This window comes from Acartia tonsa, chromosome 1 (genome assembly GCF_053477335.1).
Source record: "Acartia tonsa isolate MP-2025a chromosome 1, ASM5347733v1, whole genome shotgun sequence".
NCBI lineage: Eukaryota > Metazoa > Arthropoda > Copepoda > Calanoida > Acartiidae > Acartia > Acartia tonsa.
Window position 1 is genome coordinate 38,792,439 of NC_137260.1, and position 17,013 is coordinate 38,809,451.

A 17,013-nucleotide genomic window follows, 5' to 3' on the forward strand; every position below is an offset into this window, starting at 1 on the left:
TTTCTTATCTTTAAGAAGTGAAGCAAATCTATGATTATAAATATTTGTCTGTCCATCTGCTACACAATAGGTGGAAAATGTACTTACTCGGCTGATATTAAAGATAAATGCACCAATGACTAACTTTAATCATATGATTTTCAAAAAACGCTGTAATATGTCTAAGAAGCATTTACTCTACAACTTTCCTGTTTTTTTTTATCATTTCTTAGGAAGCTTGAATGTTAAAATCCTTGTTTAGTATTTATATTTTCAAAAAAAAGAACCTTGTTATAATTTTTTTATTTTTAAGCATGAAAATATAAACTTATGCAACAATTATGATTTACTGAACAAAATTACATTTATCTGAAACATTGCTATGTAGCATATCCGTTATTTTCTTGAATTATCTGCAGCCTCATAAAAAGAAAATTATAATTTGGCTGGATGAGAACAATTTAACCACAGAGACGCGTAAATTTATGTCAGTTGGGATTAAGTTGCGTTAAAACTTTGCCTGCTGATTTTTTTATAGGTAAAAAAGCATCAAACAAGGAAAGATGACTATATTTTCCAAGGAATAGGTATAACCAACAAGCAAACTAAATATAAAATAATATTTGGGGGCAAATGGAGAGGTCGTCAATTTTACGATGTGTTGCCCCCCAACGACAGCTGAAAAACATGTATAGGTTTCGCGATTTTTACCCGAATTAATTTTGTTATTGGTAGAAGCTGATATTTTCCAAACACTAACAATATAATATTTTCAAAATTCGTCTTATTTGTTGAATCATTCTCCTTGCCTTTGAGTTATAGGAGCTAAAAGTAAGTAATTTCTTACTTGCTATTTCAAATTTAAAAAAAAAGTATTGTAATGTCTAAAACTGTATTTTACATATAACATATGAATGTTATAACTCAATATCTATATTGATGAATTATTATTTTAACATGATACAAACAAAATCTTTTTTGCTCATTTTTATCACCGAATGCGAGGTGTGAGTGGCTGATATCTGATGAAACCCAATTCTATTCACCATAATTCTATCTCTGGAGACTAGAATTATGTCTGTGTGTGGTTAGTATTAGAGACAGGTTAGTATTCTTACAAAATATAGATTTAGAGTTAGGTAGTCAATTCTGCATAGTTTAAGCAAACCAGGACGTTCTGACAAAAAAAAGGCAATGGCCTCTTGTAAAGTTATGCAACACAATACTGGTATTTCCCCTCCAATTACTTAGTTGAGCTTAGAATCCGCCCAACCTTATTTTGAAATAAATTGAAACTAAGATATAGGGGGTTATTTGCCACTTATTACTTATTTATTTGCTTTGGAAACTACGGATGCTGCTATAATGCTGCTATGCAGTTTTAGGAAATATATTTTTTTAACTTGGCTTTTGTTTGTATTCTACAACTATTATTCTATGGTTGTTTTGCAAGAATCACGTGTTCTATTGTGGTTAACGTACTAAAATAAAGGTACTAAGAAAGAGAGGGAATGTCTGATTGAGCCAATAGGAGAATCGCATCGGAATTTACATTGGATCTCATTGGTTGAAATTGTGTACACATTTTGCTACAAAGGCATGTTTTTTTTCATTTCATACATACATAAAAGTCAGCTGTAAACAGTATATTTTCTTAGTAGAAAGCTTTGCGGAATCAAAATTAATTGCCCAAAAATTTCGTTTAAATTTGAAAGCTTAGTAACGAGGTGGATTCTTAAAAAAAAGTTAGGCTGGCTACTCGCTGGTTAGGCAAAATTATTTTTGTGAAAAATCCTCCAAAATCGAATAAAAAAACTACAAAAATTAAATACAATCTTAAAGGGTTATTAACATATGATTTTGTTTAATTTTTTGTAGATTTTTAATGTGCTTTTGGATGATTTTTCACAAAAATAATTTTGCCTCACTATCGAGTAGCGATTCTATAATTTCTTAAGAATCCACATCAGCTTGAGTCGAAAGTAAACAATACTTTTGTCTGCTAGAAATGTTCCTTCTTAGATTTGACGAAAAAAGGGTTCAGAATATGCTTCTATTCTTCTATTTCTATTCGTACTAACAACCTATCTTAGAAAAATAACTGCAAGATTAGTTGTTAGGTAAATTAGGTTTATTTATAGACGAATATAAAATACATTCGTTAAGATTCGTTTAAATCCTGTATGAATAAATATATAGATTCAATTTTTTTTTTATGAAATTCTACTACTGTTGACTGTTTACAACTTAAAACATATCATTAAAAAAAATCAAGATTTATACATATATGATGCAAAAAAATTTAGCTCAAAGTAATTTTTTGTGAAGTCAAGATTTCTATAAATTTCTTTCTATGGCGTAAAGGTACGAGTACTAAAGTACTTAATAGCATTTTAGTTATAATAATAAGCTTTTAAGTTTCTTACAATAAGTACAAAAAGAAGAATCATAGAATGTAAGTAATTTGTTAGCCCCCTCCAAGAAAATAGCTTAAAATCACCTTAGGAACATTGTCTAAATTCTCTGAGAAGCACAACCTTGTCGGTTTAGCTGTTACCGAGGTATTAAGCACCAGACCGATAGACAGAAAGACACCGTTCTACATTGTATCATAATAAAATTAAATGAGAAATTAATTAAAGGTTTACAGCAATTTGGATGATACACCTTAATCATTAATAATATATTTAAGTATTGAATTTTTTAGGTATATTTAAAAAGTTAAATTTTAAATCTAAAAATATTCTATCTCGACCCCCCATTTCTCTCCTAACTTCTGAACTATTGATAAAACAGAAAACACACAAACTAAGAGTGGCGCATTTAGAAACATACGAATAAAATGCTTTAATTAAATGTTTTTTTTATATTTTCTTTTCATTTTTTGTAGATGATTAACTACAAATGAATACGTTGGCTACTTTAACATACAAAAACAAATACATTTGTATCATATATTCTTTAGGATATAAGAAATTAATTAAATCCTCATATTAGTACTTTTTTGTCCAGTTTTTATTTACAGCAAATTTATTCTTCTACGCAACCAAAGTTAATCATATTTGTTTTTGTTCCATGACACAAGAAGACAAAAAATGTAGATTGATAATTTGACACTTTGAGACAACTTTCCAACATGCACTGACATAATTGTTTTCTGGGGAAAATATTATTTTAGATACAGGGTTATCATCAAACATGATCTTTGTGCATCTGTAAGCCAACAGCAGCAGTGCAAATGTCTAATGACAACCACATATTTAAAGTTATAGAGATGAGAACTACCTGGTTCTTATGGTGGGGATCCTTTCCGTCTGCTAGCAAATTGTTTTCTGCTCTTTTGTAGCAACTTGGCTATGTTAATATTTCCCACGATATTGGCTAGTATTCAAAGACCCAATTGTAAGTCGGCACATGGTCCCCACCCCGTGAACATGCAATAATTTAACCTTTGCCAACTTTCTTCTTTCTTCTTTAATATCTGAGAAGTGATAGCGGCTGGTAGCAAAAATGAAATGGCAGGTCTGCATTTTTTCACTAACGGTCTTTATTTAGTATTCCATTGTTTAAATTTAGCAATCTTCATCCATAGCGGCTAGCTCATCCTTTTTTTAAACATGTGCAACCCTGTTGAGCTCCCCTAAAAATTTCTGTATACAAGGCTATGTTAATCTTTTTTTTTAGAAAACGGAAAATACAATAAGTATCATGAAATTTTTTTTCAAAAAAGTATTTTTTTCAGCATCACAATGTAAACTTGCATTATGTATATCCTTTCTGCTGTATTATAAACCATTAAATCAAACATTGCAAAAAGCAAAACTATATTCTGAGAGGTCGAATCTACGCTGATGATTGTGGGTGCGTCTTAGTGTGGCCTAGGTAGAGTAAATCTTAGGGAGCATGAAGCTGAGGTTGGCTTAGGCTTAGAATTCTCATTCTTTTTGTATCATCTTTTTGTATGGCGGGCATGTATCTGTAGCGAGTTGGAAGGCTCATGAAAGTCGCCTATCGAACCTTGAGGCTTCTTTTAGCCGTTTGGCCTAGACCAATCCCTGATATAACCATTCTTCTTTTAATTTAGTAATTAATTATCCTATATTTCTATCCTAAATCAGCGAGTGTGAGATTTTTCAGTAGTTTTTAAGATTTATTGCCAAACACTTTTAAAATAATGTAGAAAAAGACACTAGTACAACATCCAACTCTTGTCCTGTCTTGTCTGACCTTTATCATAAGGTCCTATCAGTGCATTGTAATGATGATTTGCGCCTGTTTTTGGGCAAAGGAATCCTTTTTCTCGTATTTATTCGAATCTGATCAATATGCGAAAAAATTATGTCTAGCATCGTATTATATCCAATCCCGTTTCCTACGAATGTAAAAATCTACAATTTTAAGATTAAAAACTAGCTTTTTAGCCCGTGCCTTCGGCTTAAAAACTGGTTTAATCATTAATTGTACATTTCATATCCGCGTTTTATGATACGATGCGAGAAATAACTATTCTTTTCTTCGTTGTCAGATACGTTAGTTTTCTATATCTTTCTTTAATGAATGATACTGCAATCTTTACTTATTATTCTGTTAATGAAAGTAAATGTTGTCACCTTATCATTGTATCAATCTGACAAACAAAGGTGTTAAAAATATTATTTTCTTTTTTTCCTTGTTAATTTTTGTTGTTGGAAACGTGATCTGTTTGTTTAGTTTACACAATTTCTATTATTCCTTGTTGTTATTTATCTTTGTAAAAATTGAAAGATTTGTTGCTGTTCATAATTCAAATATTAATACAAGAAGTTAAAACAAAGGCTTTTAAAGTGCCTATGAAAAATGACGTCTTAATAGCCTACCATTGACCAATCAAAATCTATACTGGCATGCCATTGGTAATTTAGTCTGTGTATCGGCCTATTATTGGTTATTTGTATTGAATGGCGTCATTTTTTATTGGCGCTATAAAGAGCTTCTTTAAAGTGTTTTTAAAGTTTAAACTTTTTCCCGTATTGTATGTATCTTGTGATCGTAAATCAAGTTCTTTTGAGAAGGTTCATGCAACAATGTCGAACAACCCTAATAATACCTTAATGCTATCAAATAAAAACATATTAATTCATATTCAATTCTAACCTGGTCTGCGTAAAACATTAAATTAATAATACATATATATTCATTCAACACTACGACTGTTCTATCTCCTTCTAACAGCATGACTAACAGTACTAAACTTGAAGAATAGATTTGCTTCTAAAATAATTGATGAAAAATAATGTAATTTGATATATTATTTATTCACTTTATTTACATAAATATCCAGGTTTAATGATTATAAAACACTCCATAATCTTTAAAGATATATTTAAATATTATTTTCAATAAAAACTAAATATCAGTTGGCAAGGTAGACATACCTTGAGTAGGGAATGAAATATTATGATTTTTTGAATAAAATATTAGCTTACATAGTTTCAGTTCAAAAGGATTAAATCAATTATTGAGAAATTTTAAGCTGCTTTACTTTCTTAGATACTAGAGGATGCGCCCCTAGCATTTAGAGACTCTATTCAAAGGGATATGGGACTTGGAAGGTCAGAAAAAAAGCCTAAATCCATACCCAGACTTTATTATAAAAATATAATAGCCTAAAACCAACTCAGGACCTTCTTTCTTTAAGAGAACCATATCGGTTCAGCGGTTAGCGAGATCTTTAGATACAGACAAAAGAAGCTTACTACTTTACGTGAAAGGTAAGTATCGATTTGCATATAAACTGAATAAATCATTTTTAAAATACTATTATGGGGGTTTTAGGTAATTCAAATATTAGACATTTGATTTTAAAACATCAGATTGAATTTCATAGATTTGATAAATTAAATGAAAAATTATATAAGTGTCTTACAATCATTTAAAATAAATTCATTTATGTGGCGTACAATGCAATATTTTCATAAACATTTCTCATGATCAATTCACATCATCACTACAGTTCTTAATGCATAGAAAATATAACTTTTAAAGTTTAAAATTGATTTCTTTTTATAATATATATGTATATAGTCACTCATTGAATGTTTGATTGTTCACTTTTTAGAAAAGATGATTATCTTTTTTTTGTATTTACGAGAATGAAAAAAAAAATTATAAACAATATTAAGTCATTTTGAATAAAATAAAAATTTAATTAAATCCCCAATTTTATAAGGCAAGCATTTCTGGTTAATAAAGCTCTATTTGAAAAATATATTTACTACTTTAATAGCATTACCAAACGATTATGAATTGTGATGATTTCTATAGAAGTCTAATTTCCAGAAATGATATGTGTTCACCCATAAATATTTTCCCTTCCATTACAAATAAGGAAAAACGAAATTAAACCAATGTTTATACATATTAAGATAATTAAAACTATATATAATATTTATAAGGAATTTATTATCATTTAATTATATAGTAAATAAATAAAAATAAAAAAAACAGTAGGATATCATAAATTTATAAAACCATATTCAGTTTTTACATTTGTATTTTTACCTTAGAATTTTTTTAAAATTTTTAAAGCCAAAATTTTAATTTCTGTAAGCTGTTAGATTTAAGCTAGTAATTTAATGTTTTAAATGCAGTTTTCCTTAACCTTTGCTTATAAATTTTAAAACAATAATCTGAAGGTTACTTTAATTTTATGATATCCTAAAAATTATAAGACTTAAACATTGACATTTATGAGAAACTTCATTTTTTTAAATTTGACAATGTTTTGTTTTTAAAGTAGGAATATTAATTTATATTTACTACATTGCAAAGTAGGGATACAAATTATTAAACTCATTGTGTTCAATTTTTGAAAAAAATCATGATGTAGCAGTTTCATACTAAGCTTATTTGTTAAACTTGGAGTAAGTCATATGTGCACATGTACCGACCATTTTTATAACCCAAAACTTTAAGAGTAACCTAGCTACTATGAACATAAGACCATTTTGTATCCATACATCATAATATAGCTAGATATTAACATTTGTTTGTAAAAAATAGGATATTTATTTTCTTTCAGTTATTTACTGTATTTTTCTTTTTGCTTCTTGCTTGGGACAACTCTAGAAGACACTAGAAAAATAAATAATGTATAATTTATTAATTATTTACAGTATTACTTTATTTCTTTTGTATATGTATTGCAAGATACAAATAGAAAAAAAAAGAGAGAGAGAATAGATGAATTGATATCATATGGTATAATTTTATACTTGACAAAGCCCATTTAGGGAAATAATGGTAAACATAAATTGTTTGAGGTTGACTGAAAGAAGCGACCTGGTCTTCATTTTTGAAATTTAAATGTCTTTGGTTTATTCACATATTTTATGATAAAATATAAGGTTTAACATTAATACTAGAAAAGCTACATAAGCAAAGCTTTTTATAATGCCTATAAAAAATGACCTCATTAAATAAAAATGACCAATGATAGGCCAATACACAGACTAAAATACCAATGCCAGGCCAACATACATTTTAATTGACCAATGATAGGCCAATATGACGTCATTTTTTTATAAGCACTATAAACAGCTTCAAATAAGCTCTTTTAAAAAGAATTAACATATGTTCAATATCAAACGTTTTGTTAAAATCAAAGATGCATAAATTCAAATAAAAGTAAAGAAATGGCAGAACTAATAATAGCTTTCTTGTTATTAAAAGAGTTCTTTTTAAAATACAATTTTTATTATAAAATTAATATATCGAATTTAGTGAGGTCTAACATAACAAGGACGACCAGTGCGCGCGTGTGTGTAGTTCACCTGTAGGCAATCCAGTAGACAAGATTGAATGTGAAGAATATGGGAGGTGACAGCCACAGAGACCAGGCGTCAATGTTGTCACACAGGGCCTGTTTGTGTGCACTCAGGGAATCATTATGCTGAAATATTTATTACATTAATTACATGAAATAACAACTAAACAAAAACATCTAAGAGACCCAACTAGATTGGACTAAAAAACTAACATACATTTAGGCGTGCCTTAATGTTAATATGAGAGGTTTAAACTTACTTTAATAATATAATTAGTTAGGTTTATAAGATATTTATATCGTGAAAAAGTATAAAATTACATTTATTAGTGCTGTGTATATAGATTTAAATAATATCTTGAATAAAATAAAAGGATTTTTGATAAGGCTGTATTGTAAATCTAACTATTTAAATAGATATATAATTGACAAATAATATATTATAAAGTTTTTGTTTATAACAGTATATATGATAAGTAAATATTAAAACTAGATAAAAGATGAAAAAAGTGAAGTCTAAATTAGATTCATGCAGATGAAAACAAATAATAACAATTAGAAAACTTTTTTTAGTATAGCTTCGAAACCTTTAATAAATTAAAACCGCCACTCAGACATACTGAAAAGCCATGTATCGTGTCGTATCATACAGTAAGACCCACGAAAAAGTATTTTTCAGGGTGTGCAGCCCTTATTTCTTAATGTATCATCAAAAGTGGCAAATGTTCTTGTTCACTATACAATTTTATACTAGGAAAAGATGAAAAATTTGATTTTAAGAATATATAAAGGGAGATTTTGAAGGCCAAAGTTTCTAAAAAGATCTTGAGAAAATGAATTTTTTTTTGTTTTTCATATTCTTTAATGGATGCATAATATATTTCTGCTAATTAAAGAATAATATACAAAGAAAAACAAGTTTACTTATTATTTCTTTTTTATTCCACAGGTTATTTGCGAATTTCATGTTGTTTTTATCTTGTTTCTCACCAAAATAAATCAATAGGATTAATTATGACAGCTACTCCTCCCCCTTTTTTACTTGTCAATCATTCGGGAAATGGCTTATTATGCTTTTTAGAATAGAAAAATCATTATTTTAATATTTTATTTTAGTGATATCCTTTTTGATTTTAGAGTTAGGATTATGAAACCAAAATATATTTCTTGTTATATTCCTGCTTATTCATTTGGTTGTTTTATCTAATACAATTTTATTTGAAAAGTAAGTTTTTAAAAATATGATTAACCTAAAGAGACTCAAAAAAATATGTGAAAAAAATACTTTGAACTTAAAACCTAAATTTTTATTACACTATTGTATAAAGTTTCTCCAGATAACAAAACAAAACATTTTTATTTTAATTTTGCTAAAAACATCGTTTCATGTAAAAAGTTACTTTTTTCTCAGTCACTTTTTCAAAACTTTAGCTCTAAAAATCTCCGTTGTTATTTAAGGGAAAATTTCAATTTTTATATAGCCTTATTTGGAAATGTATAGAGCACAAGGGCATATACAACTTTTGATGATATATTAGGAAATATGTGCTGCACAACCTAAAAAATACATTTTGTTTGTGTTACTATAGACAATTTTTTACGAATAGTAAAATGAAAAATCATATTGTATACAGGGTGTTTTTTTTTAATAGGACAAAAGTATTGCTTAATATAACCCACTTGCCATTGACAGAAATTAATAATCTATATCTTAATTTCTTCATTAGGTAGGGACAATTTGTATAAAAAAAAAATATTTATCGATTTTCAACAAATTATACTTTAAAAACCGGCTTTTCCAAAGTACCTATTTTTGGAAGATTTTTAGATTATGAGCAATTTAAAGAGTGTGCAAAAATGCGTGCATTTTGAAAAATCAAATTGTGAGGCTTGTGTTAATAGTAGAAAATGTTTTTGGAAATATATGTATCATATTCATGATATTTGTAGTATAGAAGCTACGTTGGAAAATGTGAGAAAGGTTGTAAAGTTTTAAGTTGAAATATTTTACCACGTAGCTCCTAAACTATACGTAGCACAGGAATATTTCTTAAACACTCAAAAACTAGAGTTTATGTCGATTCTAACGATATGCATAACATTTTTCTACTATTAACACAAGCCACGCAATTTTAATTTTAAAAATGCACGCAATACTTTTGTCCTATTAAAAAAAAACCTGTTTGTTAGTTTGTTAGCCCGGGCCTACAGCCCCTCGGGGCCAACAAAACCGAAATTAATCTTGTACTTTTCCGTTTATTGTCTGCTAAAAATTGTCCATAACACAATGCAATAAATAACTATTAAAATTTTCAATTTTTTAGAATATTGGAGCATACAAAAGGTTTTAATAAGAAAATTTGATATAAAAACGTTAATGCTTCAAAAAGCGTCGCTTTCTCTGGGCGTAATTAATCTTGTTTCTACAAATCCGAATGCAGGATTTATTGTGTGATCTTTTGCAGAAATTATTTCAATTACAAAATTTGGTCTCAATAGAAAATTGGTATTTCTTCTCAAGAAATAACCTTATTAAAAGATAAAAAAATCTTATATAAATCTGAACAAGAATCAAATAGGCTTTTTTTTTGCTGAAACAGAGTACAAAAATTGCAATGTTAGATAAATCAATTTTTCTCTAGTTTTAAAAGTATGATATTTTGGTAAAAATTTTAACAATGATTTCCATTAAGAATTATAAAGTTTGTTCTATTGTTTTATAGGCTGTTGGCTGCTAATATAGAAATTTATGATACATATTTTTGTTGGCTATAAAAGAATTCCGCTTATCATTTTCGTTTCTGTGGACAATTTCTTTAACACTAGATTGTATTCAGCATAAATTGTTCGGACTCGAGGATGAAATGAAAATACTACACATCCTTATAAAAATAAGAGGATGCCTTCCTGTGTGTACTTATGGATCTTGTTAACGGCTGAATTAATATGATCAATTACAGTTAAGCTTCTTCTAGATCGCCCCCACCCCCTATCCTACCTTCAAGCGCCTGTAGAGGCCTATGGGGCGTACCAGTAAGTTGACAATAAAGTAAGTCAAATGGAACAAAATGCCTGAGTTTTATAAAGAAACATTAATTTGTATTCTAGTCACCTACACATTTATTCTATGTTTTCTATCCATAAAAAAGTTTCTGGACACGCATAAAAGCCTGACTATTGACTAGATAGCTTTTATGAACTAATAAAATATGTGAATACATTACATTTCCATTAAGGGACCATCACTTTATCTGAAAACATTATATCTACCAAGAAGTAATACTCTAACCGAAGCCTAGTGGTTCATTGATCATATCATAAATCACACAGGGCTTCAACACAGTTCTTGTTTTTTTTTTAAACTTGCTTACTAAAGATGATGCCTTACTGCAAGGGCGTCCGAGTTTTTAGTTTTATTTTGGGGGTGGGTAAAAATAAAATCTAGATATGTTTAACCCCAGATAATTTTAACCCCACAAAAGAAATTGTATACTGAGCATTAAATTTATATGGTGTATTATTTTTATAAATAATTATATTTATTAACAATTTATCATTTTCATGTAAAAACATATATTTTGGAAGTGAAAGTAAAGTTGATTTAAATCCTTATAATAAAGTAACAGGATGTTTGTCTGTGTGTTTGTATGTTTGTACCAAAGGATCTCGCTAACCGCTGAACCGATCGGGTTCTCCTTAACAGGGTAGCTTCTCAGAGGTCCCGGGAAGGTTTATAACTATTTTCTTGGGGTTTGGGACACCCCCAACCCCCCAAAAAATAAAAATCCCCCCCCCAAAAAAATAAAAATTACTTTCTCTTTTAAAATCTAAAATAAGAAATTTAATTATTAAATTCGACTCTCTCTTCCTCATGTGCCCCTAGAGGCCTCTAGGGGGCGTAGCCGCTAGTTATAAAGATAGAAGTTTATCTAAATCTCAAATGTTAAGAAACGTTCCATAAATTTTCCAAAAGACATTTTTTCTTGAAGCTAAGTGTGCCCTACTCCATAACTATTACACGCATACAGAAATGGCCAATACCTTTGTATATGTGTGTGTATGGTATGTAATGCTTCATGTATATTTTCTATACATAATGCATTACAATCATATAATAGTCTTGTAATGGTTGTAACTGGCGAAGATTATCTACATATGAACTATGTATGATTGTCTCTTTATATGCCTTAAAACGGCACATAAGTATTAATTTTGACAAAAACCAAAAATTTAAACAGTACTCAAAAAAATTGTTTTCGTATAGTATGATTGATTTTTTTATTGTTCTAATTAATGACTCTTTTACTTGAGTTTCATGAATACTTTTTTCCTGTTTTTGCATTTTATTGAAAGTATGAATTATGTCAATGCAATGATCGTATGATTTTTTAGATAATCTATATTAGGAACATTTTTATGTTAACTGCGCAAGATCCGAAAAAATACTATGATCTTTTTAATAATTTCCTTCATGAAAAGCACTAAATATGATATCTTGAAGGAAAAGCAAGAAAAGTTGCAATTTTTCTGTACGTTTCATATCATGTTCTTTCTTTTAATGTTTTTTTTTCTTGTACAACATAAGAATAAGTATACGCCATAAGGGCAGATCCAGAATTTTTTAGAAACCATTTAAACTAAATATTTTTGTATTTTTATAATTTTTTTTGTATTAGATCCAAAATCTCAATACTTTTAGCGTGTTATATATGTGGGGGAATATTTTAGCCTGTAATGCATTCAAATACAAACTATTTAATGATAATGTAAATCTTTAAGCATTTGGGAATAACTTAAAATTAAATAAATTAAAGCTGAAAAACGCAAGATGCCATATAAAAAAATCGCATGAATGATTTTTTGAGCATTTAAAATTGCAGAAATGTATCAAACTGAATCCAAATGAGAAGTGCTCCGCAACCCTGCTGTGAGGACACGAAATTTTCACTGCAGCAAAATAATAAAATTTTGTCAGGTCTTCAACACATGAACTTGGAATTCTTTCACGAAAAATATTTCCACCAGATATATAATAAAGCAAAATTTTTAATGAATTCTTATATAATTTTTTATATGTAAAGTGTTTTGATTAAAGCAACGAAAAACATGAAGAACAAAACTTTAGGTCATTCATTAAAAATAAAAGAGACATAGGTCAAATGACAGGGAAATAATTATGTTTTTTTTAAGGAAGAAGATCAATCTTATATTAACCTCATAAGATTAAAAGTAGACAGACAGACAAGAAGACAGTATTAATATAAGCTAGATAATAAAAAAAGCAAATACTATTTAGTATTGGAATGATTTATGCTAGCAGACAAACTTGGCGTAAATGAAATGTTGCTAGATAATCTTGTAAGTAATGTAATGTTTCACCTGGAAAATAAAATATTAGGAGACAAGGCTAAAGAAAAAAGACATAAATCAGCCAATCATGCTCAACACAAATTAAACCCAGAGTTAAAGGAATAGGTAAATGTAGGATGGCTTATTTTCATTATTTTTTTCTTTACAACTCAGAGCTTGTCATCCGCAAAGGACGACATAATTTTCAGTATGCGCAACCGAGACTGCGGCTACATTTGAGCAGCAGAAATATAGACTTAACTCCATATAATATAATCACGAATTATTGTATTAAATGATTGATTTTTTGCCAATGACATATACCTGTTTCCCAAAGCAAAGCACAAAGAAGGTCAAAAAAGATTTATTTATCCTGCCTAGATTTGATAAAATGGAGAATGATTTACATTTTATCAAAAGAAAAGTAGTTGTTTAGGATTTCAATATTTACATTTCTAAATTTTATACAATTGCTGAAAATGAACAATAAATATTGGGGAATTGTTTGAAATTTGTTTATAAAATTTGTTTGTCCTTTTTTAAAAGTTATAAATATTAACAATACAGATTGCACAAAGATTGCATTTTGAACAAGAATAAAAAATATTTACGCGAACACAGCTAAATTACTATTTATAATTTATTTATTTTTTCATTAAATGCAACGGTCTTCATCCATAACAGGTTTCATAAAACAAGGACTAAACTTAATCTGTGGGCCCTTGAGGAGGAGGAGGAGGAAGGGGGGGGGGGGTGTCGTCGACCCCCTCACTATCAATTGTAGTTTTTAAAAGTAAAAGAAAGAAAATTTGGGTGGGTAATTTTTTTTTTTTTTTGGGGGGGGGGGGAGCCCGGGTTCTCTTGGAAAATTTAAGAAAGTTTGGCTAGGAAGGTTTATGACTAGATTTTCAATGAGGTCTTTTTTGTTAGTCTTTATAAATATAACTTAATTATTTAAACGAAGCTGTTAAACATAAGTTCAGAGTAGCTGACTTAAATTAATAAAAGCATTGTTTATGGGAGTTGTTTAAGGTAGTAAACATTTAGGAAAACAAGGATATTTCAATGAAAGATAATCAAAATTTTCTAGATAAAAAAGAAAATTTTGTCTATGTATTGATTAAAAGCTATCATTTTTCACTGAAAACTATAAATATAAATTGTTCTATGCATTTAAAAAGAAAAATAACATAAACAATTTATTCGAGTGTCTTATCCCTTTAGCCCTGCAAATGTTTTAAATTTTATTTGCAATATTTTGTTGTAATCCTTGGACAAAGAAATGTGCAATTTGTGAAGAAAAAATAAAATTTTAAAATCTAATGAATATTTTTCTATGAATAGCGAAAAGTCTAGCTGGCTTTCTATGCAATCTCGCTTTAACTCTTTCTTTTCTCATCCATATTCTCCAAGGATCTAAAGGGATAAGCTAATGGCCGATATGTTGATGTACATTCCCAATGATTATGCACAAAATTACAGTTACAACTTTTGAACACTCTATGTAATAAACCAACCAATCAAAATTCAATAGTCCCCAAATTATACGTTATTATAAATTTTGGGGACCAGCATAATAAAGAGCCCAATGTCCCCTACCTCCCTACACCTTCCCCCTGTAGCATTTATATTCAAAATCTTAAATTAGGCCTTTCAGAAATTGGAACGTGTTTCACATATCATTTTATCAAATACTTATGTTTTCAAAATATTTAAGTATAAATTCAATTTCAAGATAAGGAAAAGTTTTTTTTCTGTGTATAAAAACACTTTTTTTTTGCAAGTGATCGTGTTACATAGAAATGTCAGAGTATCTTTCATGAATAAAAAAATATGCATTTTTAGAATTACGACCCATATCATTAATTTTATATTAGGCGCCACGGACCTTCAGACTTACGATTATAATATTCACAATATAAAGAGTTACATAAATACATAATAGAAAATAAAAAAAATCAGTTCTAATTGAAGGATATCCAGACTTCTAAAAGTATACTTAAAACATTCAAAATTTAACATAAACAACATCTAAGAACCTAGAACAAATAAATTCAATGGTATCCCATTCAGTATACATGCATTTTCTTAACAACTAAAATCATCATTGAGTGAACTAATTTTCTGTATCATGCGAGGTTTTCAAGAAGAAACATAAAACATCAAACACTGAAAACTAAATTATGAACATCTATTTGATTAGGTTGATTGAAATAATAATTAATTTTTAATGACTGCTCAGAATCTAATTATTTTCTGATGGATACAAACAGGTTCTGAACTGCAACGGAAATTATTTTCTAGTATGGTTTAATATCCAATAAAATAGAAATAAATTCATAGAATTATTCCTTGTTTTTTCCTTCCCTTTAAAGCCAACCAAAAAAAAAAGAATTTAACCCTATTTTTTCATTTATGTGTTTGTTGTCAACGATCTAATAAACTATACTAGAAAATAAAGTAACTGGCCGCTTACTTTAGATTTGAATTTAATTCATAACTAAACTACAGATTTTATTTAGAAGGTTTAATAAACACTAAGAGATCGTTCATAAAATATTAAAAATAGCAGGAAAAAACATTCAAACCATTTACTATCATTTGGAGTTAAAGAAATAATATTCAATTTTTCCTGCTATTTCTATTGAGCTTTAGATAATTGAAATTTAGGAATAATTTTCTTTATCATTCGATTGATGGTAAAAAATAAATGATTAAGACAGTTTATATTTGGTAGGTAAAAATATTCCATCTCTAATGAAAGATTATTCTAAGGTTACGAGTAAAATTAGGCTTTCGTCTTTTCTTGATATCATATTTGCTATATGAATTAGACGAAGCGCTGGTAAGTGTCATGTGCGACGTCATAAAACTACACCCAAAAAGGAGGCATGAAAGGCAACCCCTAAAAAGGGATGGATTATTTTTATGACGTTACACATGACACTTTCCAGCGCTTCTAAGTAGACCATACTAAAGGAGGACCATACAACCATGTAGTTTCTAAAATAGCCCACATACTAAAAGATTGATTTATCATGAAGTTTAAAGTGGTAATAGTCTATTTTTTGCATTTATGATATCCAGAAAGGAAAAAAAGTTGTGATCTTAGAATAAATCTTTCAAATGTCATGAGAACTATTTATAACCCGCCATCCGTGCTAGATGTGAAATACTTATGACCTTCATAGTTTCTTCCATAGTATAGTAACCCTCAGCGTTCAGCTAGTAAAAACCAGTTTGGCCGTTAGAATTTTTTTATCAATTTGTTTGTAAAGCTATGATAGTTATGTAAGTATCTTTTGTTAGTAATATCAGTCTAATATGATATCAATTAAGAAAAGTACAATTGTAAGTTACATTTTCTACATTTTTTGCGCGAAATTATAATAATGTATAAAATATTATACAATTTGATAAGCGTACTTCCTTAACGATATCAAGGCAAGCAGAGGCGTGCACAAAGGAGGGTTGGAGGTTGGGGTGGGTTGGAATTGCAGTAAAATAACCTCGAAAGTTAAATTCATATTGGCGCTTCGCGCACCATCTTAATTATCTCCTGTGCATGCACCCCTCTGATGTTGTAAGTAATTGTATTTTACTTTTTAAAGCTATATTCATGTCTATCAAAATTCTTTTAAACCTAATTGTTTGATTACCAATACTTGTAACAGGATATTATTAGGATCCTAACGTGTGAGTTAAAATGCATAGACGAGAAAAGTCAATGAAAAATATTATTTTATAAAAAGTTAACTAAAAGTTTATGTATGTATAATACTGCATTAGAGGACAAATCTAAGCGGACTGCAGATGTATCACATCAAATGAAACCAAAAACAAAAACATAATTTATGAGAAACGTTTAAATAGCAGGGATG

At 28.7% G+C, this 17,013-nt stretch overlaps 1 protein-coding gene across 7 annotated transcripts in view; it reads right to left on the reverse strand.

Annotated features, from left to right (window-relative positions):
* Nucleotides 1-5,252: 5,252 nt before the first annotated feature.
* Nucleotides 5,253-17,013, reverse strand: part of LOC145319078 (glycine receptor subunit alpha-1-like) — an 85,862-nt gene continuing 74,101 nt past the window's right edge. For 3 of the 7 annotated variants that reach the window (XM_080160944.1, XM_080160929.1, XM_080160923.1), the window contains 3 exons: nt 16,316-16,357; nt 7,791-7,909; nt 5,255-7,092 (listed from right to left, as the gene is read on the reverse strand). In XM_080160944.1, coding sequence (XP_080017070.1) covers nt 7,083-7,092; nt 7,791-7,909; nt 16,316-16,357 — 171 coding nt within the window. In that variant the 3' untranslated portion in view covers nt 5,255-7,082. Of the gene's footprint in view, nt 7,093-7,790; nt 7,910-16,315; nt 16,358-17,013 lie in introns of all 7 variants that reach the window. The other 4 variants (XM_080160965.1, XM_080160958.1, XM_080160953.1 and 1 more) reach the window with 2 other exon arrangements.